Source organism: Monodon monoceros, unplaced genomic scaffold, assembly GCF_005190385.1.
Source record: "Monodon monoceros isolate NGI ecotype Baffin Bay Population unplaced genomic scaffold, NGI_Narwhal_1 Super_Scaffold_12, whole genome shotgun sequence".
NCBI classification, from domain to species: Eukaryota; Metazoa; Chordata; class Mammalia; order Artiodactyla; family Monodontidae; genus Monodon; species Monodon monoceros.
The window spans coordinates 8,562,608-8,587,284 of NW_021703768.1; the positions used below are offsets into that span (position 1 = coordinate 8,562,608).

Below are 24,677 nucleotides of genomic sequence, written 5' to 3' on the forward strand. Positions count from 1 at the left end.
TAGGTGGATGAACACACCTATCTCTTATACCATGTGCTATACACCCCCCTCAAGACATACACACACACACACACACACACACACACGTGCTTACACCATAGGAAGATAATTTAGATGCAAATATATTACAATAGAAGTGAGTATTAAAAACAAAAGGCAGGGCTTCTCTGGTGGCGCAGTGGTTGAGAGTCCGCCTGCCGATGCAGGGGACACGGGTTCGTGCCCCGGTCCAGGAGCATCCCACATGCCGCCGAGCGGCTAGGCCGGTGAGCCATGGCCGCTGAGCCTGCGCGTCCGGAGCCTGTGCTCCGCAACGGGAGAGGCCACAACAGTGAGAGGCCCGCGTACCACACACACACACAAAAAGGCATTATAAGTATGTAATAAGGTGCATACACTTCTATTCCCTAATATTCCTCTGGGATGGAGGCAGGTATTCCCTGGAGCGTGTCCTGAACAGAGCTTGAGATGGGAGCCAACACGCTTCCCCTTTATCTGCCCTCTGCACCCGGATGTGGGGAGAGGTGTCAAGGAAGAAAGGCTCCAGATGAGATATGGGTAGAATTTTCATTGGGAGCCTATTGAGAAAGAGTGAAAAGATAAAGGGGCGGGAGAGAGAAGGTAGGGAGATGGCGGCAAACTGCCAATAAACCTTCCCGGTGACCATGGAGCCTTCATGGCGTCTTCTAAACTCACACAATACTTGCTGTGTCTTGCTCTTTTCAAACACAGTCTGGAGAAGGGGACGACTTTGTGTCTGACAGCGTGAGAAACACAGACTGCCTAAGAGTGCACAGGACTTCGTGAGCATAAGCTCCAAATTAATGAACAGAAATTGTGGGGAGAGCGAGGACTTCCAAGGCCATGACATTGGGAGTCTGAAATAAGGAACCGACTATTCAAGGGGCAGGTAAGTCCCAGCTGGTCTCCACTGGGCGGGCATGCTGCATGTCATTAAATGTCTGTGGTGGGGGGAATAGGCTTGCATTGTGACTCGTCACCTGAGATGAAAAGCTGGGGTATTCAGACACTAAACATGCCGCACACTAACGATGCAGATTCCGGGGCCCTTGGCCTGCTGGCTTCAGTGCTGACTTTCCGATGCGGCTCCCGAAATTTCTGTGGGTGCCGATTTGTGACCCACATGGCATCCCAGTCCAGTTCTTACTCAGGCAGAAGACAAATTAGGAGTCCTAACAAAATTCCCCAAACTAGGATTCAAGTGGCTGAGGGCCAATGTGGTCCCAACACCAGTTGTACATCCTCCAACCATGAAGGCCAAGGTGAGGGTCCCAATCAGACACCAAGAGAGAGAGGACTAGGGGGGTAACAGGTCAGTGTCTGGAGCAGGAGGGAGTGGGCACCAACCACAGGGCACAGGAATGGCCCTCTGATTCCTGGGATGAGAACATATCAGAGAAGACGGGATACAACTCAGACACTGTAGAGAAAACTGGATCACAGGTCACAAGAGAAGATGTCAAAGGCCCAGTCACTAAAACTGGGTGAGGGGTCACAGCCCAGCCAGGGAAAGAAGACCTGGCACTGGGCTTGGGTCCTCGTGTTCCTGGCACACCTGGTGCTCAAGGCAGGAAGGCCCCAGAATCTGAGTAACCCAGAGGTACAGGTTAAGGAACCCCGGCTTTGAAAGTTAGAGGGTCCTGAAGACAAGCTGCAGGTGAATCATCACAGGTCAGCAATTCAATGAAGACCAGGACAACTGGCTCTTATCCAGTCCATGCAGAGAGAAATTAATGCTGCCCACAATAAAAAAAAAAAAAAAAAGCCAACATTATGTAAGCAATACATAAATTTCTAATTTAAAACAGAAAATTAAAGTTTAACTCAAAGAGCAACAGTGCATTGTGAAGACTGCCTTTCAAAGACCCAGTTTACCAAGGACAAGTCAAGGTCTCTGCCAATGGGGCTATCTTTCACTTTGAACCAGTGTTCTTTTGCTATGGTCAAGGTCAGATTTTTAAAATTAATTGATTATACCAGTGAGGGCCTACATTAAATGCCTACACTGATAATCTTTGAGATCACTTCCAATACTACAGGTAAGGATTTCATTTTTTATGAGATTTTGAATATTTAGACAATTATTGAAATTTGTATCATTAACACAAATACATGAAAATTGAGGGCATGAAAACCTCATATCTGTTCTGGGGGTGTGAAAACCAACTTCTGCTGCTCTTAACTCAGGATCATTGTAAGCAACTTTTACTAATTATAGATGATTCTCAATATTTTAGCCTCACATGATAACAATGCTTAACACATATTTTCTAGTTAAAGAAAAAAACCACCTATCTCGAGCAAATTTTCTTTTCCTTTCTCTCCACTCAAGTTTAATTCCTCAAATAGAAAAAATTACATATTTAATCAGTTTCATTTTACTCAGTTGGAGGGCAACATTAGACTAAAATTAGATAACAAGAACTGCCCCCTGAACATTGTTTTAATCTCAAAATGCCTTAAAAATTTCAAACAGAGTTAAGCTTTTGTAGCCTTCAGAAATAAAAAAAGTGAGGATAATTATTCACTTGGTCAAAAAGTTAATTTGCATTAAATGCTCTTAAATGGTTAAAAAGCTCAGAGTTTTTTTTCTTCTTTCTTTCATATTTGGGCTCCGTTAACACAATGACAATGGAGCTTGGTGACTTGAAGGATGGCTGGATGGCCAGATGGACATCTACCCATTTATTCAGCATTGATTTAGCATTTACTATCAGCCAATGCACAGCAGGGGAAGGTACCTTTTTCCTTCATGTTCACTTTTCTTTGGTCTACAAGAGTAACTTCGTACATAATTATAATTTCTGATATTCTTGACTTTAGGAGTTGGTTAGGTTTGGGCTGCCTTGATTCTTCATACAAGGTCTCATTAGCAAAAGTCACGTCCTCAGCTTCTCTAAGGAAATACTTACTTATCCAACAGGTAAGTCCGATAAGACCAAGTAGGAAGAGCATTTGCCCCTAGGGACATTGGCTTAAAAATTATTCCATTCTTAACACTATGAGAATTGTATGGCTCCTTGATAAGAACCTCTGCAGCATCTTTTTGGAAAGATAATTCTGTTTAAAGACCATAAAATACCCTACTTAAGAAACATCGATTTGGCCACTTCAATATTTCAAAGAGGAAAGGGGGATGAAAATATTATAAACAAATAATTGGACAGCTTTTTAATAGCACCGTGGGATTATCCAATTTTTTTGCAAGAAATAAATGAAAAGAAATTCTGATGTTGACATCTCTGCAAATGACAAATACGGCTTCCCACACCCACACAGGTTTGTTTGCAAACCTGCACTGTCAATAACCACACCACCATCAAGCTGTTTGCACCAATCCCAGTTTGCTGCAGGCATCCTGGCGGGAGGATGAATTCCTTCCACCTGGGTTAATTCACCACTTCCTTTAATGGGCTCCAGGTGGGAACTATAATATTAACAGGTATACCTCACCCCCTGTACCTTAGTGCTCTCTTACTCCTAGGTCTGTCAAATCTCTTCCTTTTTGCACTAAGGGATTTCTCTACCCACATCTCCTCTGCAAAGAAATGATGGGGTGTTTTTTTCTTCCAGTCACTCTCCTGAGTAACAGCTTCTGGAAGAAAGCCTGTATATAATGTCATTGCTAATGATATTTCATCTTTCGGTGGAGACTGCACTTATTCGTTCCTGGTCCTTCTGCGTGCACTGCTGTCTTTTAGAATTTAATTACCTGGAGGCCATGGCCTAAATCTGCTTAGTAATGCTTGGTCATCATTGTTAGGCAAGGGTCATATATACAAGCCAGTAAGGAAGGTAGAAAGTGCTTAGACGAATGAAAAAGGTAGATGGTCAAAGCCAAGGTGTAAACAATCCTACAAGTAATTTGCTGCCGTGATCAGATGTGGGTCCACTTTGGCCCAAGCAACCCGACACCTTTGCAAAGCTTCCATTACCATGTCCTCCTGCATGTCAGACGAAATCATTTTAGAATGATTTACTCTGAAGACCATGTTCCTTTCAAAAAGTGAGAGGGGCCAGCACTCTGGCCGAGTTTTCCTAGTGCAAAGATTCAGTTTGTTAACACATCATAAACAGAATCAAATCATTCCAGATTTTATGGTACTAAGAAATGTTGCTTTCTGATTTAACAGCTTAGAGAATGACAGTGGTGGACCAGTTGACAGCAATTTCACAGATTACTTTAATGTTCACCAGCAATGTGGAGGGGTGGGAGAGTCCTAAGAGTCTCTTCCTTGCATTCCCAAAGGAATCACAAAACTGCAACTTGATCCTGTGTGTTCACAGAGGTCCATGTCAACCTCAAGCATCCGACAGGCTCTTCTTGTGGGAATCCTGAGAGTTCCCCAGTAGTCCTGGAATAACTGGGTGTCAGAGAGGCAGCACTACCTGGGGGAGACAGGCAGTCACCTCCCCGCCTGTAGGGTGATGTCAGAAGGATTCTCCTGACAGGGTGTGTGTTTATCTCTATAGTCAGGAGAGGCCCACGCCTCAAGGTCACAGTACAAAGAAAGGAAGGAAGAGAGAGAGAAGGCAGACATGGTGATGGCCCTTACATTTTTAATGTTGTAAGATATTTCATTTGTTTTTTTGTTTTTGGCTTGTGAGGGAATTATCTGTTAAATGCCATAGAATATATGGCATTTCCCCCCTGCCTTTCACTTCTACATTATTGATTTTTTTTTCCAGTGCAGACATTAGCTCATGGAGCGCCGGAGCCAATGAAAAATGACTTCATTCTGCCATGAGCACTTCAGCCGGGTCTAGATGACCAGGCACAGAACAAATAACTGATGCAACTAGGCAGCTCAAACTAGAGCAAGAGATGTTTTTTTCCCTTTACGTATGAGCAGCCCTAGTAATTCAAAGTGTAGATGTTTGTCCCAAGGAGAAACATTTTACATTTAATTTGAAACTTTCACAAGCAAACTTATATTTAGGAGCTCTTTTGTTGGTTTGTCTGTTTGGTGGGAGTGGGTAGCAGGTACGGGGTGGGTGTTTCAAGAGACTTCCTGTAGTAGCAAATTTCTAGAGTGGCTCCACAATTACATGGGTGTGTATATATATATATATATACACACACATATCTACCCCTTCTTCCTGAGCGGCCCAACCTGTGATGATGGTATGTCACTCCTGTGATTAGGTGACATTATATGGCAACAGTGAAGGGATTCTGCAGGTATCATTAAGATCCCAAATGAGTTGATTTTGAGCTACAGTGGGATTACCCTTTGTGGGCCCGACTTGATCAGGCAAAAGGTCTTCAAAGAGGGGCAGGACCTTCCCTGAGAAGAAAGGCTCTTTGCAGCCTTGACAGAGAAGCCTGGCTGGGAAGGAGCTTCAGGCAGCCTGTAGGACATGAGAGTGGCCTCTACCAAGAGCCAGCAAAATCCTGGGCCCCTCAGTTACACAGCCACGAGGACATGAACTCTGCCAACAGCCTGAATGAGCTTGCATGTGGATTCTTCCCCAGTCCAGCCTTCATATGAGACTGCAGTCCTACCTAGCATCTCGACTGCAGCCTGGTGAGACCCTGAGCAGATAATCCAGCTAAGCCCAGGCTTCTGACCCACAGAAGCTGCAAGATAATATACGTAAGTTGTGTTAAACTGCTAAGATTACATATATATATATATTTAGATAAAATCCCTTTTAACAAGTTTCATATGAAGAGAAGTAGTTAACAAGTGTTGGTAATAATTGTACAATGTATTTAATGTGTTTTGTTCCAGACGATGAAATGAATGAGGATGAAGTAGCCATTTAATTGGGAGATTTATTACCTATGGAGATGTTGGTTTTTAAGATCAACTAGAAAAGTTCTTTTATTATAACACTTGCAGGTTCATCATCACATTGGCAGACAAGTGAGTCTTCTCATAACTGAATTTCCAGGATAAAAGTATCTGCAAAAACATATCCTAAATTATGCATTCCAATAAATGGTGATCTACATTAGACTCGCCTTACCACGGCATGGCTTGTGGGATCTTAGTTCCCTGCCCCACCAGGGATCGAACCCAGACCCCTTGCAGTGGAAGCTTGGAGTCCTAAAAACTGGACCCCCAGGGAAATTCCTCACAGTAAGTGGTCTGAATGTTTCTCTGCAGAAGTGGAGATCTATAATTCACAAAACAAGAAAACCTGGGACATTGGGTGGATGTTGCCAAAACCTGTTTGGAGTTATGACATCATTTCACACAGAAACAATGATATACTAATTAGAATTTTGTAGAAACAGGAGGACAGCAGGCCTGGGAACATGACGTAGGACCTGCCATGACATCTAAAGAGGTTATATCAAAAATGCACATCGGGCAGGATTTATATGAAAAGATGAGGTGAAGAGAGATAGTTTGTATTTCTTTCGGCCACAGACTGCAACGCTTTACTACCTGGGGCAACTGTCAGTCAATCCTGATCATGTGAAACATGAAAGACAGAATGAAAGATTTACATGGGTGTAAAACCAAGAAAGGCAGGAGAGAGAAAGCAGACGGAGAAGAAAACAGCAAAACTGCCTCCTCTCTAAAGGCAGAAGTGGATTGCATCAATTTAGAGTAAATTGGGACATTTACTAATTAGCGTATAACTTCAGATTATTTACATGGGTGTAAAACCAAGAAAGGCAGGAGAGAGAAAGCAGACGGAGAAGAAAACAGCAAAACTGTCTCCTCTCTAAAGGCAGAAGTGGATTACATCAATTTAGAGTAAATTGGGACATTTACTAATTAGCGTATAACTTCAGATTATTTTGTGGTTGGGGAACTAGGCATAAAGTACTAAAATTACTCAGAAAACATGTTTAAAACCAAAACACATTAAAAAGTAAAAATTAAGGTTCCTATATTTAGTAAAACAAAACAATTAATTGTTGTTATCCCATTTTAAGTGATTTGGCATATATTAAATTGTATTCAACAGATTTTTCATTTTAATTGGGCCTGACATAAAGTAATACTAAAATACTGATTTTGTTTCTTTTGGTGTCTTTTTTTATGAATAATGAATGGATGGTTACTATATTTATAAATATGCATAAATACAAAGTCATATCCTCAATTTATTATATAATATTAGGTGAAGTGTAAAATCTATCCCATGTTTTCTAATATTGACTTAAGATCCTGGAGGATTTATGAATAGATAATGCTGTTCAATACACTCATAGAGTTTATCAGATCCTAATATAAAATACTAATTTTGTTTGTTACGTTTAGGACATTGAGAAATGTCAGGGGAGCAGGAGAAAGCCAGGCTAACGTTTTAAATTGGCTGCAAGATCAGGTGCAAAGTGAAAAAGTATACCCAGGTGGATTAGTGTCCTGGGGCAGCTATAATAGAACACCGTGTTCTAAATGACTTAAAGCAATAGGAATTTATCATCTCACTGTTCTGGAGGCTAAAAGTCTGAAATCAAGGTGTTGGCAGGGCCATGCTCCCTGGAGACTCTGAGTAAAATCCTTCTTTGTATCTTCCCAGCTTCTGGTGGTGGCTGTCCATCAGTGGTGGTCCCTGGCTTTCAGCCACATCCAATCTCTGCCTGTGTTGTCACATGTCATTCTCCTGTGAGTGTCTTTCTCCTCTTCTTAAAAGAACACCAGTCATATTGGATTAAGGGTCCACCTTACTCCAGTATGACTTAATCTTATCTAATTACATCTGCAAAGACCCTATTTCCAAATAAGGTCACATTCTGTGCTATTGGTGGGTTAGGACTGCAACATATCCTCTGTGGGAACACAATTTAACCATAACACCAGGTAATTGGAATTTTCCTACATTGTTGTTATTCATTACAATTACTTTATCATTAAACTCAAAATTCATTAAGTTTTATCAAATAAGCACTAGAACGACATAATGCTCCCTTTCAGCCTAGGGAACGCCTTACATAAATGGGCACATATAGAGAAAATCCAGATTAGGTTTGGATTTCCAATTTCCGGTGAAAAGGACAGAATTTGGAGTGATTGTAAAAAACCTTTCCCCTATAGGATTTTCACAATTTTTTTTTTTATACTTCTTTTGGCTGCACTGAAGGCCATGTGGGAACTTACTTCCCTGACCAGGGACTGAACCCGCACCTCTTGCATTGGAAGCGCAGAGTCTTAACCACTGGACCACTAGGGAAGTCCCAGATTTTCACAAATTAATGTTTGCTTGTGACACTTAGGTAGTTACAAATTGCTTATAAATATTAAGGGAGATAATAGTAACGGCAACAGTAAATGTATTACTTAATTTTTGGTGCCTGTAAAGATTTCCCTAGGGTCCTTAAGTCTTATGTACTTTAGTTCAAGGCAATACCTGAGGTCTGTCCCTCCCTCATTATTATTATTATATTTGTATTAAAGCCTTACTATGGTCTATAGAGCATATATCATTTATCCCTGCCTTCGTTTGTAACCGGACAACTCTGCATGGTTGGGTGAATTCTTCCTTAGTGTGATTGCCTAGAAAGCAGCGTATGAAGCAAGGATTAGAAGCTGATGCATCGTTAGGGGTACAACCCCAGGGCTGTGTGAGTGAGGGAAGAGATACAGCGGGAAGAGGGGAGTAGTGCTGCGTGAAGGGTCACCATGGGCCACTCCTGTATGCTGAGCCACAAAGAGATATCTGCTTGGCTACGTGAAGAACCCATTGAGTTCCTGAATAGCCCATTGGAAGGAAAAAAGAGAAAGGAATTTATTAGGTGGTTCCTTCCCATATCCTGCCTCTTGTTGGTTGAGATTAGCCTCACGGGAGTTAATACCCCTGCACTTCCGCATTGTATCTCCCAGATCCTTTAGCATCTGCTTGAGAAGCTATATCCCAGGCCAGTGGGGTGGTGTCTCATCCATGTCCAGAAGTGGCACAAGGGCCTGGCCATCAGCTGGTCAGCACCAGTGGGAAGAACCTCATGGTCCTGCCCAGGCATTTATCAGCCCAGGTGACAGCTGAGATGGAGCAAAAGGCTGAGGGTCCAGGAGAAAGGAAGGCCAAGGAAATCTGAGAAGGGGCTTAAGACATGTCCAGTTCATGGACCTTCTCTGAGTGTTCTGTACACACGATGCTTCACCAGCTCTCAGAGGCCTTCATGTTCTATAGGACACTTTAATTTTTCTTTCATCTGAAATTAAAATGGATCCTCAGTTCACCACCCACCCTTTTTCCACGACTTCTTTCCTGATATTTCCATTCTGATATTCTTCTTTAACTAGAAATCAGGGTTTTCTGTTTTGATAGATGCTATATCCCTAAATTCTCCATGTACCTTTATTTTTGAAGGAAAGATTAGTCTAGAATGAAACTCTTGAGTCACATTCAATTTTCCTCCAATTTTTACATATATTGCTTTACTTGAAATCTGGTCTTGAGTGTTCCATTATTTTGTTTTATTTTGTTTTCCTTTCCTTCTCAAAGCTTCTCCATCATTTGTTTGGCTGAATCTAGCCAGTAATTAGCCTTGTTTTTGCTTGTAAAAGACACTCCTGGTATTTATTCTATTGCTTGAGATTTTCATTTTGCGGCATGTCTGCCTGTTTTCTTTATTCCTGGTTGAATATAATACTCTTGATTCATATTTTCTTTTTTTTTCAGAATATTTTTGACCACATTTCACAGATTCATGCAGTCAGAGAGGGTTCTGGAGCCACCTAACGTTTTTTTCCATTTGTAGGTATTTTGTTCTCCTGAGTACCTGAATAATTCTTTCTTTACTTTTGCAATTTAAGGACTTAACCTGACTACATTCAGTGTTCTTTTATTCTGAGTCAATATTGCTCAAATATGGTGTGTTTTGAAATGTGCAGACTCAATTCTTCCTTTATTTCAGAGAAATCATTCCTAGGACTTTTCCCTATCCCTGCCTAGACCACCAGGTTCTATTACATATGATTTCTGACTTTTTTTTAGCCTGATATATTTTAGTCATTCTGTATCAGCTTGCTGCATCCTAAAACATTTTCTTTCAAATCAAGTCACATCTGTTTTGCTAACTAGTTAGCAAATCATACCAGCAACTACAGAGATGAGCTGTAAACATGTCTGCTCCGCTCATGTTGGATAACAGATTTTATATCTGCATCACAAACAATTAGAAATCAATCACAATAATGTCAGGGCCCAAGCACAGAGAGAGGCAAGGTACGTTTATTATAGAGAAGTGATTCTAAATTAAAAAATAAAAGAAACAAACAAAACAAAACTATTATTTCCTCTAGAACAGCAGTACTTAAATATGGACCAGAAATGCTCAGCATTGAGTTGATCTGGGATCCTGTTAGAAACACCCTACTCTCTGTGCTGAATCAGAATCTCATGGGGTTGGGCTCAGGAACCCACATTTCTCATGCCCTCGAGGTGAGTCTTAGCTATGCCCCCGTTGAACAGACACTGGTCTAAAATAGCGCTCCAGAAATAAGAAGGGTTTGAGTTAAGGGAACAAACAATTACGGAAAAATAAAATAAATGGTTAGCAGAGGTGGCAGAGGGTTCAAAACTATAGAACGTGGTACCTGAACAAAAACAAGAAAGCATATGGGAGAAGGGGCAGATTGGTAGACACACTGGAATCGAGATCAAGTGAAAATAAAGTAACATATTCCACCCTAGAGAGGACAGTAGAAACTCTGAAACTGAATGGTATTTCCAGGGAGATACCATAGAATTAGAACAACCATAGCTAAGGGCAGAGCAACAGCCATAGGTGAGGGGCAGAGAGAACACGTGGAGCTGGCAAAGGACTATCACAGAGGGAGAGGTGCCAGAAGAGACAGGGCTCCGCAAATCAAGATTCCCAGAATACGCGGATGGTCAACATGATGCTAATTTTATCTTTGTAGAGAGGCACTGAGCAGCTGTTTGGATATAAGACACAGCCACGTATAGATCTCCAGTCATAAATATCCTAAAGGAGTTACCATTGCCATTTTGTCTCCTGCTCTGAGAAGACCTTCAAAGGAATAACTTACAAAATATCAGCACAGTCATGGCCCAGATAATGTGCCTAACCGCGGCCGGATTTCCAACAGGAGAGAGAGGGGAGTAGCACGAAAACAGACCCAGAAGGGGTCCGGGAAAGGCTGTTTGACTCAGGGGGGTGGTCCCTGAGTCAAACAGCCTTCCCTGGTGGCCAGCAGGGAAATGCCATTCAAGCTGCAAGAAGCAAAGTGAACTGCACAATGAACAGAGGTTTTTTCACTTCAATTTTTAGATAATACTGACAAATAAAATTAACCAGCTTTAAAATGGCCATGGATAGGAGTTATCCAATTTGTGCTTATTCAAGTAAACTCCAGGTGAGAGAAAATAAGTTATCACAAAACCTGATTCCCAAACCCAAGATATCAAACTGATTTTATTAGCAAGTTAGGAAGTATTCCATCTTCACATTCACTGGTTGTGAATGTTACCCTCATGCTCTGTCTGCTGAGCACTTATTAATTCCTGAATGAGGTACAGCATGTGGACGCAGTTTATCATCAAATGCATCCAAGGTTTGACTTGATGTAAACTACTTGGGCGAGATATAAATAAAAGGCCACATAAACATCAGCCTTCTGAATTTTAAAGGTCAAGTTCTGTAATCTTTGTCATCCCTACTTGTTAGGAGCTGTTCAGCTCTTAGCTGGTTTAGTTAAAACAGACTGGCGTTTTTGGATATTCTTTCTAATATTCCATTTTTACATTTCAGTGCCTTGGAAATAAAGAAGAAAGCTATTTGCTGGACCATTAAAAATGACATCCTTTAAAGCTAAATTTTATTCTGAACTAAAACTTGTAAAAGAAGAGATCACCTTCAAAATGTATTCATCAGTGCTATAAGAGATAAATGAAAAGATCCAGAACTTGGTTGAGACATGAAATTTGTACTTTAAGAGGTCCTAAAGTTAGAATCATCAAACTAGTCTAAACAAATAACATCTATGTATCCAGATGCTAGGAGAACTCTGCATGTCTGCCCTGAGTCCCTTCATGTGGTTGGGAGCAGGGCTCTCTTTGGGACCCCATGTATCCATGGTTATTTCCCTGCTGGAAGGGGTCTTCACCCACTGCAAAACCCCTTCCCCTTGAGTTTAACAAACAACCTGATTAGTCAGTCATGGAAACTGCAGAAGAGTTCTATGTATGGCATCGTTCTCCATAATCCCATCCTGTGATTGCTGTTAGTACATCTTGCTATGCCATGACTGAATTTACAAACAGGCAGCAGATTAAAACAAAAGCAACAAATCAGGTCTGCAGAACAAAAAAGTGAACCTCTGTAGGACATATTTGCTGAGTGGCTTGCAGTCTATCATTATCAGAATGAGAACTGCAAACCTGGAGCCAGGATCAGACAGACTGGGGTAACCATAGCTACTTCAGGCTGAGCTAATCCCCTAGCTTTAGCGTGGGAGGGGATGGGAACCAGAGGGGGAGGGGAAGAGCAGCAGCCCAATCATGAGATCATTCAAAACAGACTTGAGCAAGCAAGTTTCTAGAAGGCTGTACTGTTTAAAAAGTCACAGATGCTGACTATAATTTAATCTCAGATTGGTAATTTATCTAAGTTGTTCTGTTGGAATTTGATTTAGATTCTGTTCAAACATGTTGTTTGTAATAAAAATCCTCAAACATTTTATCCCAGTGGCCATGTTTTAAGTTGACAGAACAAGTTGCTCATTGCTATGGACTGAATGTGAGAGGTCCAAAATTCACACTGAAGCCCTAATCTTCAAAGCAATGATATTTGGAGGTGGGGCCTTTAGGAGGTAATTAGGTCATGAGGGTGGAGCCCCATGATGGGATTAGTGCCCTTATAAGAAGAGACAGGAGAGAGATGATCTCTCTCTCCACCAAGTGAGGACACAGCAAGAAGATGGCCATCTACAAACCAATAAGTACAATGCAAACGAACATGACCTTCCCATGGTCTTGGTTGTGGACTAGGTCAGGTTTCTCAAGTTGAGGTCATAGGCTGCTCTGTGCTGACCTACCCAGGCCTGCTCAGGACCAGCCCATCTCCCTTCACCATCCCTCCTCCAAGTACTGATGAGGAACTCAACAGCCTCCTAGATTTCCAAGAGGACTCTATTCTCTGTGGCATCAACCAGAACATTTATGGGAGAAAATAAAATAGGAAAATTTTGGAAAGGTCCATTTCATTCATTCCTCAAGCTACCACACCCTATGGGGGAATTAAGATGAAAATAGCAGAAAAAGGGTCATGGTTCCTTCTTAGACTCTGGTGAGCAAGATAGACACTGTGATGGTAATTCCTTATCTGCTCTTAAAACAGACTTGAGGTCCCATCCCCTCAGGCTAACACATCAATCTTCTACAGGCCTTCACTGAATAGCTTCCGGAAGCCTTGCTCATGGTAGCTGTTTCCCCCTAACCTCCTCCATGCTCCCTCCCTGTCCCCCACTCCTCCCTCAGACTGACCTTTAGAGGCACCAGTGGCCTCCTTTGGTGATGCAATGGTCACATCTCTGTCCTTAGCTGAGTTGACCACACAGCAGCACCGGCCACAGCTGACCACTGCTGCATCTGGCTCTTTGGCTGTGTCCCTCCTTGTGCAAACCCAGCTCTTCCTCCTTGGTCAGCTCTCAGCTTAACCTCATCGGCCAAGCACAGGAGCCTTCCTGGCTCTCCTACCACATCACTTTAGTCACACCCACTGCATAAGCTTGGCATCACTTCTCACGATTTCCTTAGTGGTTGGTTCGTTATGTGCTGTCCCCGCAGGAATATAGAGAAAGATGCTGCTGGTCGGCTCACCATCTCACTTCATCAGCACTCAGATGAACCGCAAAATAGTAAAAGCTCAGTAAATCTTAGCAACTTTGTAAATAAAATTAACCAACTGATGGATATAAGATATTATTAACAACAACAGTGGAAACTGTGTTCTATGAAAAAGTGCCAACTATACAAAACACTGGACAGAGGATGTAGGGATGGGGTGGACTTCACAAAGCGGGATTTTCTATACAGGAGGACCTGAAGCAAGAAAGAGCTGGGCAAGTTTGTAAAACTAAGACCCAGCCATGAGGCCAGCCTAGGGCACCCAGCACTCTTCACGTAATGAACAGAGATGGAACCTGCCTTCAACAGGTGAGTTACTGTGGAAACCGAAGAGGTCTAGTTGTCACTGATAATTTGATAAGCATTGTTGCCTGTGTTTTCTGTAAAATATTTTCTTATTTATGCCCCCAAACATATTCTTCAGAATGCTTCTACCTACAATCCTACAACAGGAATATATTGCTGTGAGCACTGTTTGTAAACCAATTGGAAATCATATGACAATCTCAGGATAACATTTCACCAGACAATGTCCTCTAACAAATTTCACTGTCTTAAATTATCTGAATTAAAATGGTCTTTCCAAGAAAAGATGTATTTTATGAGTAGTTGAGAAATACTAGTTAAGAAATCAGTATTTACAATAGCCAAGACCTGGAAACGTCCTGTCCATCAACAGATGAATGGATAAAGGTATGATTATATATATATATATACAATGGAATATTACCCAACCATAAAAAAGAGTGCAATAATGCCATTTGCAGCAACATGGATGGACCTAGAGATTATGATACTAAGCAGAGTAAGTCAGAAAGAGAAAGACAAATACCATATATTACTTATATGTGGAATCTAAAACACGACACAAATGAACTTATCTATGAAACAGAAACCAGCTCACAGACAGAGAGAACAGACTTGTGGTTGCCAAGGGGGAGGGTGGGCTGAAGGAGGGAAGGATTAGGAGTTTGGGATTAGCAGATGCAAAATAGTATACATATTATGGATAAACAACAAGGTCTTACTGTATAGCACCAGGAACTACATTCAATATCCTGTGATAAACCATAATGTAATAGAACACAAAGAAGGATACACACACACATATATAACTGAATCCCTTTGCTGCATAGCAGAAATTAACACAACATTGTAAATCAACTATACTTCAATGAAATTGAAAGAAAGAAATCAGGCATTGGTTTTCCAATAAAAATTATAACTAACACAGTGAAAAAAAATGATGAGATTATTTTCGGAGGATGACGAAGATAAGGAAGCATCCTGGACTTTGCGGCTTGGAGGAAAGAAGACAGGCCCAAAGCTTGACACTGAGATCTCATGTTTAGAATTTAAAACACAAAATCAGGAGATGATAGAAAGCTCCTCAGAGGAGGGCGAGCTCCTACCTGTGGCCAAATAAATGATGTGGATGAGTGCGTCCCTGCCCTGCACCAGGTCGACGGCCACGTGGGAAAAGCGGCTGTTGTCCTCCATGAAGGAGGGCACTGCAGTCACTGGTTGTACCACCTCATGCATCAGGATGAACTTCTGAGCATCCTGCAGGTTCCTTTCCGTCAGGTTCACGTACAGGCCCTGGTCCATGGTGCCGCACTGCAGAAGAAGACATGCGGTTACTGGAACCAGCCACCCCAGCTGGAGGGCGACTGGGAATCTGAAAACCTGAGTGGGCCAATGTGCTCCCTTCTCCACTTCCGCCAAAGTCCCCATCCTTGGTGTTCCTCCCGTTTTAGGTTTGAACTTGTTATATTTGGGGAGTCTCTCCACTCTCATCATAAATGAACGATGAGAACAAATGAACTTATCTACAAAACAGACTCACAGACTTAGAGAACCAACTTATGGCTACCTGGGGGGGATGGGTGGGGGGAGGGATAGTCAGGGAGTTTGTGACTGACATGTATACACTGTTATATTTAAAATGGATAACTAACAAGGACCTACTGGATAGCACAGGGAACTCTGCTCAACGTTGTATAACAACCTAAATGGGAAAAGAATTTGAAAAAGAATAGATACGTGTATATGTTTAACTGAATCACTTTGCTGTACACCTGAAACTATCACAACATTGTTAGCCAACTACACTCCAATATAAAATAAAAAGTTAAAGAAAAATAAATGAATGATCAGAAGCTTGAAGAAAATGGAGTAGAAGTCGTTGCTAACTTCAATTCTAACAGCATATACAGAAAATCTCCGCATCACATGTGGAGTCCCTTGGGAGCTGTCTGGCTAAGTGCACACTACTCAATCTGTCACACAAATCAGGTTCCCAGGTGGAAAACACAGCAATCACATGCATCACGTAGATTTGCTAGTTTTCCTTGGAATGGCGGGTTTATAAGCAAGACATGGATTCCACCGAGATAGAATTAGGTCATTTTAATCTGTAAACTATGTGATATTGTTCTACTGTCTTTTACATGGGCTACAAAACACTGTGCTGGCCTTATTGCTTTGTGCCCATATTCTGAGCTAGAAGAAGCAAAAAATTCACATAGAGTTGAGCATCCGAGAAAAAACATGGGGCAGGGGAGCAAAACTTCCCACCCCAAAATGTCTTTCTGGCGTGTGGATTATTTCGAGCTGAAAAAAAAGAAGGCCCAATAGACTCAGGAAGAAACTTTGACCTTCCCCCTAAAGGCCTAAAAAATTTAGATGGAGGGCCTGTTCCTGGAATAGAGCTATCTCCAGATATATCAGCAAAGAATATGGGCTAAGTGTGGTGGGAGAAACTCAGCAGGGCGTAGAGATCAGAGCCCACTCGGGGTCCCATTGTCTCTGTAGGCCCAGCAAACACTTATCTACGAAGGATTTGCTTTTCTATCTCCAGGTCAATTGCTTTCCTCCCCTTTGAAGTCTCAAACCACTACCCTCAACATGCTCTTTCATCTTTAGCTAAAGATGGTATTTAAGATGAGGGTTTCGGCCACTTGGGTGAGTTACTCAGTTTTCCTGGGTCCCTCCCATGTATACATGTTATTAAACTTTTGTTGAATTTTCTCCTGTTAATCTGTGTCATGTCAATTTAATTCTTAGACTGGTCAGAAGAATCTAGAAGGGCAGAGGAAACTTGCTTTCTCCCCAACAGTGATGAATTTTCAAGAAGAGAGGGGAGTAAGATAAAGGAAGTGAGGAAGGAAGGGAGATGGGCAGAGAGGAGTGTAAAGGAAGAAATCAGAAGGAAATAGGAAGGAAGGAAGATTCTCAGGTAGAAGAAATACCACAAAGAGGAATCTGTGATACACAGGGAAAAAAAAATTAGGCCTGGAAATTGCTGAGAATTAAACTCAGAGCTGTGCTGCGGAAAGGCTGGCAGGTGTTACGTAGGATGGTCCTGGGCAAGGATGAGGTTAAAAGAGGAGTAGAAAAGCAAGCAAAGCTTTCCTGGGGCAGAACATAGAATCAGAAAATTATCACCAAGCTTTCTCATTTCTTTTATAAACTTTAAATTGTGGTTCCAAGAAAGGCTGATCCTCGGCAGAACTCCATAGAAGTAGGTTTGATGGAAATGAATTTCCCTGTTCACACCATCTGAAACTACCTTTATAACATGTCATTTCTAATACTTGGTTTTATAATAGGTTAGAGGTGCAAAAGTATAAGATGGACATGGCTTTTTAAGAATAGACGGTATTTTTGTAGCACTTGATAAAATATCCTACATGCCATAAAATGATAGGCTGATTTAGAATTAAAGTATCTTGGAGCAAAATGGATTCCAAGACTGGTCCAATGCTTAGTTGAATGTCACACCCTTGCAGGGGGCCCCAGGTACCAGGTGGTGGGATGGTCAGGTGAAGGTGAAGGGTACAGCTCTGTGGTCTCAGGTGAGGCCCTGCCTCTCAGCCTCTGCCTCTTTACCTATAAGGTGGCTAGAAAAACACTTCCTCTGCTCACTTCACAGGGCTGCTGTGAGGCCAACTGAGACTATCAGTGGAGAGCATTTGTAAGTTAATTGAAAGTGTCTGTAAGTGCCAAGGGACAAGGCCGTGTGCCTGGCACAGAGAAGCCATTCAAACAATGGTAAATGGTCAATGCGTCCGTCTAGTAGCAGGGCAGCAATTCTATGGGCCATTGAGCTGCAGGGGCCCGAGGGAATGAATGAATAAATAAAGGGAGGAAGGAATCAGTGGGTGAATACATAGCAGTTGCATTGGGGCAGGGGGGCGTGCCAGGAGATTTTCCATAATTAACGTATTTAACAGTAACACTTGGAGGACAGAGAGAGTGCCTGTTGACAAATGTGTTACAAAATGCTCTGAAGTCTATCCAGGTGAGTTCTAGTTCTGAGAGTGTTTGGTGGTTTGGTGGTTTGGTGGTTTTCTATTTCTGAAATCAGCAGCAATACTTAAGTCACGGGTAGCAACGAGCAATCTGACTGCTGGGTGAAGTTTTGCATGCAGGTTTTGTTTTCTATGCACAGTGTAAAAAATTGGCATCAGAAAAATCAGGAGACATAATATAAAACTGAGGACCTCTGGCTGCTCTTGAAGAACCTGGGGACCTAAGTGACGCAGAGGCCTGTGTGGGCTGGGGCTTCAGAGCAGGAACCCCGACTGTTCCTTGTCATTTTCACGATGCTTTATCTTACTTAAATCAGCAACCTGAATTGTCACTATGATATTGTGATTTATAATAAGAAATATATATGTGGCCTTTGTCCTTGTTCTGTCACAGAGCTCCTAAAACCCTTGAAATTTCCTAAGTGATGAGAGCAATACAGGTGTCTTTTGTTATGTTAATAAGTTGACTTTTGGACCTCACCTAATGATGGGGGCTAGTCCTCAGCGGACCCAACCATGTGATTAGAGGGTTGGAACCTTCAGTCCCACCACCCTGACCTCCAGGAAGGAGAAAGGTGCTGGAGGTTGAATCCATCACCAATGACCAAATGATTTAATCAATCACGCCTATAGGGAAGCCTCCATAAAAACCCCAAAGGATGGAGCTCTCAGAGCTTCCGGGTTGGTGAACAAGAGGAGGTTCAGGGAGCGTACCCACCTCAGAAAGAGCTCCATGCCCTTTCCCCATACCTTGCCCTACTTGCCCTGTGAATCTCTTCCATCTGGCTCTTCCTGAGTTGTGTCCTTTATAATAAACCAGTGATGTAGTAAGTAAAATGTTTTGAGTTCTGTGAGCCTCTCTAGCCAATTAATGAACCTAACGGACCTTGGAATGTCCCACCTGTAGCCCACAGGTCAGAAGCATGGGTGACTACCCGGACTTCAGAATAGCATCTGAAGTGGGGCTCAAGGGGAGAGTCTTGCAGGACTGAGACCTCCACCTGTCATATCTGATGCTATCTCTGGGTGAACAGTGTCGGAATTGAGTTGACTTGTTGGACACCCAGTTGGTGTTGGAGAATTGCTTGGTGGCGTGGGAAAAAAACCCACAAGTTGGAACCGACTGACAAAATCTTTAGCCAAGAACTGGTTTTAAACTATACTCTGTACTCCACAGTGTCCTCGTTTCTTTTGCCAGTCTATAATGAATATCTCACCCACGGATTCTTTTTCAAACATTTTGAAAGCTATTTAAATTTATAGCGTATATTTATTGGATCATAAGGAACCCACTTAGCTCTCTAACGGGCTGCAAATGTTCTCACTGCGCCTTATACATCGGGCTCCCGCAGTGTCTGTGTGACACCCCGGGTACTCTGTGCAAGAGGAAAACAATAAAAATAGTAAGAACACAGCCATCGTCCTCCTGTGGCTTACCACCCATAACAGTTGTCTTGCTAACACCTCTGAAAGTAATAAGATCAATACTTGTACTAATTCTTAATACAATAATACTTGCACTCTTGTTTATTTTTTTCAGGGATGACAGAACCATCCTCATCCTAGCTTGCCAACCCTTGGTGGGCAAGTCCACGATCATCTAGCCTCATGCTAAGAGGGCCTGATTTTGACGGTACCCTTCCTCCCGTCTTGCTGCAAACATGTATCCTGTACCAAAGGGTGCTGATGGCTTGACCAAGTTCCTCCATCTGGTCCTCCAGCAGAGCCCTCCTCACCTGCCTGACCACTTTTGAGGGTCTGTTTTCCATTTTGGCTCCATCACTTTTGATTGGTGGTAATCAAAACCACCAGAGTCTGTCCTACTGCAGGTGTGCCACTGGATCTGAATAATGTTTTCGGGAAGTGACTGATGCTTTTCCTAGTGAGGGCTCAGAGCCTGGGTTACTTCGGGGACTGAGGCCTCTAACAGGGCAGCCTTTCACAGCACCACCTACCATGGTTTCTAGATTGCAACTGATAAAAATAGTACTTTGTTTTGTTTTGTTATTGTTTTCAGTGGAGATTTCTGTACCAAATCTTGAAAAATTATGCATTGTTTCTCCTAACCCATTCTTCCTCCTGAACCTGAATCATGTTTCTGCTTTCCTAATTAATTAGCTACTTCTAGTACATAAGTACTGCATAAAATTCCAAATGTCAGTAGGCAAACAATAATAAAAAATCTAACCACTTCTAACTGTTGGTTATTGCAAACATAAGGTCCATTATACACAACTAGTGGAGGGATCCTTAATTCAAAACATATTCCCACCCTATGCCTGCCTAGATGGTCTCATGGAAGTCAGTAAGGTTGCCTTAAGTTAGCACGGTTATCAAGTATGGTAAACTGAAAGAAAACATTTGGTACCTACTTGCACCAGGAATTATACAAAGGATCACCATAATCTATATCTCTCACTTCGTCCCAGCTTACCCTTACCCCTCCCTGTGTCCTCAAGTCCATTCTCTACATCTGTGTCTTTATTCGTGTCCTGCACCTAGGTTCTTCAGAACCATTTTTTTTTAAGATTCCATATATATGTGTTAGCATACAGTATTTATTTTTCTCTTTCTGACATACTTCAGTCTGTATAACACACTCTAGGTCCATCCACCTCACTACAAATAACTCAATTTTGTTTCTTTTTATGGCTGAGTAATATTCCATTGTATATATGTGCCACATCTTCTTTATCCATTCATCTGTCAATGGACACTTAGGTTGCTTCCATGTCCTGGCTATTGTAAATAGAGCTGCAATAAACATTGTGGTACATGACTCTTTTTGAATTATGGTTTTCTCAGGGTATATGCCCAGTAGTGGGATTGCTGGGTCATATGGTAGTTCTATTTTTAGTTTTTGAAGGAACCTCCATACTGTTCTCCAGAGTGGCTGTATCAATTTACATTCCCACCAACAGTGCAAGAGGGTTCCCTTTTCTCCACACCCTCTCCAGCATTTATTGTTTGTAGATTTTTTGATGATGGCCATTCTTACCAGTGTGAGGTGATATCTCATTGTGGTTTTGATTTGCATTTCTCTAATGATTAGTGATGTTGAGCATCCTTTCATGTGTTTCTTGGCAATCTGTATATCTTCTTTGGAGAAATGTCTATTTAGGTCTTCTGTCCATTTTTGGATTGGGTTGTTTGTTTTTTTGATATTGAGCTGCATGAGCTGCTTGTAAATTTTGGAGATTAATTCTTTGTCAGTTGCTTCATTTTCAAATACTTTCTCCCATTCTGAGGGTTGTCTTTTCATCTTGTTTATGTTTTCCTTTGCTGTGCAAAAGCTTTTAAGTCCGTGCAAATCTTAAATTCTACCCAAAGAAGACACACTCAGGTAAGCAAGTTCCCTGCCTGAAAGGCATGCCACATTCTGCAGGTTTCATTCATCACACTGCATGGCCCAACTCCCATCTCATAAACGTGAGTAAGCCCTGGCATTATAAAACCAGATGCCCATGGACTCAGGAAATGAGGGGATTTGCTGTTTGCTACAAATATATCCAGACAAAGGGGCTAAAAGTTATCCACTGCCTGGAGTCGGTTAGGCCTCACAAAGTTTGTTAAGTCACTGTTCACCGTGAAGACATTTTCAATTGAAACGTCAAGACATTAAAAGAACCCTATAAGTATGGTGAACATCTTTGTTAATTTTTTTTTTTAAACTTCAGGATTTTACAATCGACTTTCTTAAAGGGAATGATATATTTCACCTTCATGGTTTTTACAAAGGGCCTTTTTAAACAGTTACATTACCCCAAGATCCAGGGGACACAGGTGGGGTTAAGATGCAGAGACTCAACAATGGGGCAAAGAGAGTCAGTGTTCAGTTAATAATTACATAAACTGTATATATCAGGAAAAGTGACTACTTCATGTTTGGTTCCCACTAAACCGTCAGCTTGCCCCAATTTCTTTGTCTAGTACTGAACTTGGTTAGTAGCGAGGCTTGGATAACAAATATAAATCTGATCACTCAGTTTCCTGACTTATAAGTGGGGCTAATGATGCCCACTTCATAGAGCTGCTGAGAAGAGAAAATAAGACAAAGCACCTAAAAATAAATAATCCTAAAATAGTCCTCCTTCTTCATTTTATTGATGAAAATTAGGATGGGAGATGCTAAATAATTTTCCCAAGTAAAGCAGTAAGTGGTAAACTGGACACGTAAACCCATCCCAATTGCCAGCCCTGTGATCTTTAGGAAAAAAAACCTCAAAACAATTAGAATTGAATGGTCCCTGCCAAAGTCCAAGTAAAGCGTAAAGTAACTGAACTTTTCCCTACTAGCAGTTTTCTCAAAAGCCAAAGAGGTTTCATGTGTTGGGATAACAAACCCATCAGAATTTGGAGGCCTGGATACAGGACCCAGTTCTAGTACTGATTAGTTACGAAAACTAAAGTTTCTCTAGTCGGAGGAGGTTGAGGCTTTGTATCTGAGGACTGGGGTTGGGAGCCCAGCTCGGCCACTAATCAGCCAGTGTCCTCGGCCTAATTATGTGCTCTGAGGTTCAACGAATGCCCATCTCTGTCTGTGGGAGAAGCTGTTACCAATCATAGCACAGTTGCCAGAATGAGACGAGATACATGGGAAGCACTGAGCCCAGTGTCTGGAACTTGGTGGTTCTAAAAATTACACCCATGATGATGATGATGACAATGCTATGAAAGTTCTTCTCAGAAGAAAGGCCCTCAAAGGAAGTCTGCTGTTATGCATGAATGTCTCCCCAAAATTCATATGTTGAAACCCTAACCCTCAGGGTGTCTGTATTTGGGGTTGGAATCTCTAAGGAAGTGACTGAGGTCAAATCAGGTCATATCGGTGGGCCCCTGATCTCAGAGGATTAGTGCCACTCCATGTTCACTGAGGAAAAAAAGCCACGTGAGGACACAGTGAGAAGGTGGCCGTCTACAAGCTAGGAAGGGAGCTCTCGTCAGAAAGTGAATTGGTCAGAACCTTGATCACGGACTTCTAGCCTCCAGAATTGCAAGAAAATAAATTTCCTATCTGCGGTATTTTGTTACGGCAGCCCGAGCTGACTAATACACTTGCTGACTGGCCAAACATGAGTAGATGGCTTCATCTCTTTGTGTTTCAGCTTCTTCTGAACATGGGTATATGGGAGGAGATGATGTACAGAGCCCCTTACAGCTTGAACATGTGGCAATATTGTGATTTGTACGTGAATGGCCTCCACCTGCTCTTTATTCCCTCACAGCTGCCCCATCACATCCCATTCACCCCAACGGGAAATCTCACCACATTCCCAATTAGAGCTCAAATTCTGTTTGTGCATCTCCACTGCTCTGTGTCCTGGACCTCATTCATTACAGCATCATTCATTAGGAGTCAGAGCTTCTGGGGACACAGAGTCCACCATCATTAGTACTAATTGAAGCTTGGATTCCCAACCTGCTGCATTATGCTGGCCTTTTTCAGTCCAGGCTCAGGCGTCACAGCTGACAAAAGGCCCTTTTTCGGTCAGGCGCCTCAGTAGACAAAAGGCCTCGGTCTATTTACATGAGGCAAGCCCAGTGTGGGGCTGTCCCCAGGGGCTGGGTGGCAGTGGCTCACAGCCGTACTGTGCACACGCTGGGGGGTTAAATCGCCCCAGCCAGTCTGTCTACACAAGGACTCTGCATGCTATGTGGGGGGATGATGGGAAGAGTGCCCCTTTGTCCCCAGAATTACCTGGAAGTTGGGGTTAGGGTTGGGATACGGTAGCCAGGTGGACCGAGAGCTCTCCTGGTACTTGAAGGGCCCGTTAAAGGCCTGCGAGATGGCGCTGAGGTTGAAGACGCACACGGCTGAGGCAGCGATGCTGTTCCTGGGAGCCGAGGAAGAGAAAGGAGAAGGCAGGTCAGAGAGCCCCGCTGTGATCCCTGTCCCAGGGCCCTCCCACGGGTCCTGGGTGCCAAGGAAGCACCTTCTAGGGGAAGACTCACCATTAGTCTCCTAAACACCCCAAGGATGAAGCTGAAGCAGTGAATGGTGTCCCCCTGGGGTTTCTTTATAGGGGAACAAACACTTCACTCTAGGAACAAGGGTATTTAGCAGTTATGACACTCATAATCCTGCCAGATGAGATGAATTCACCCAGCCACAAGGGGAGTGACAAAGGCTTTTGTCCCCATCAGCCTGGCAGGGCTCTCCCCACCTGTTCATCTCCTTACTTTAGCTGGCAGTGGGGCAAGCTGCTGCTGCTGCTTTTAAAAAAAGCCCCAGATAGGGCTTCCCTGGTGGCACAGTGGTTGAGAGTCCGCCTGCCGATGCAGGGGACGCGGGTTCGTGCCCCAGTCCGGGAAGATCCCACATGCCGTGGAGCGGCTGGGCCCATGAGCCATGGCCGCTGAGCCTGTGCGTCCGGAGCCTGTGCTCCGCAACGGGAGAGGCCACAGTGGTGGGAGGCCCACGTACTGCAAAAAAAAAAAAAAAAAAAAGCCCCAGATAGTTGTGGTTATATGTTATCCTTTAAAAAAAATACCAACTAAAAGCATTTTGCAAAAAGTGCCTGTCAGAGACCCTTCATATATATATATATATATATATATATATATATA

General features: G+C 42.6%; 1 protein-coding gene across 2 annotated transcripts in view; it reads right to left on the reverse strand.

The window, feature by feature from the left end:
• SEMA5A (semaphorin 5A) overlaps positions 1–24,677 on the reverse strand; it is a 471,369-nt gene that overhangs the window by 110,303 nt on the left and 336,389 nt on the right. For both annotated transcript variants that reach the window (XM_029215912.1, XM_029215913.1), the window contains 2 exons: positions 23,809–23,944; positions 15,210–15,414 (listed from right to left, as the gene is read on the reverse strand). In XM_029215912.1, coding sequence (XP_029071745.1) covers positions 15,210–15,414; positions 23,809–23,944 — 341 coding nt within the window. The remainder of the gene's footprint in view (positions 1–15,209; positions 15,415–23,808; positions 23,945–24,677) is intronic.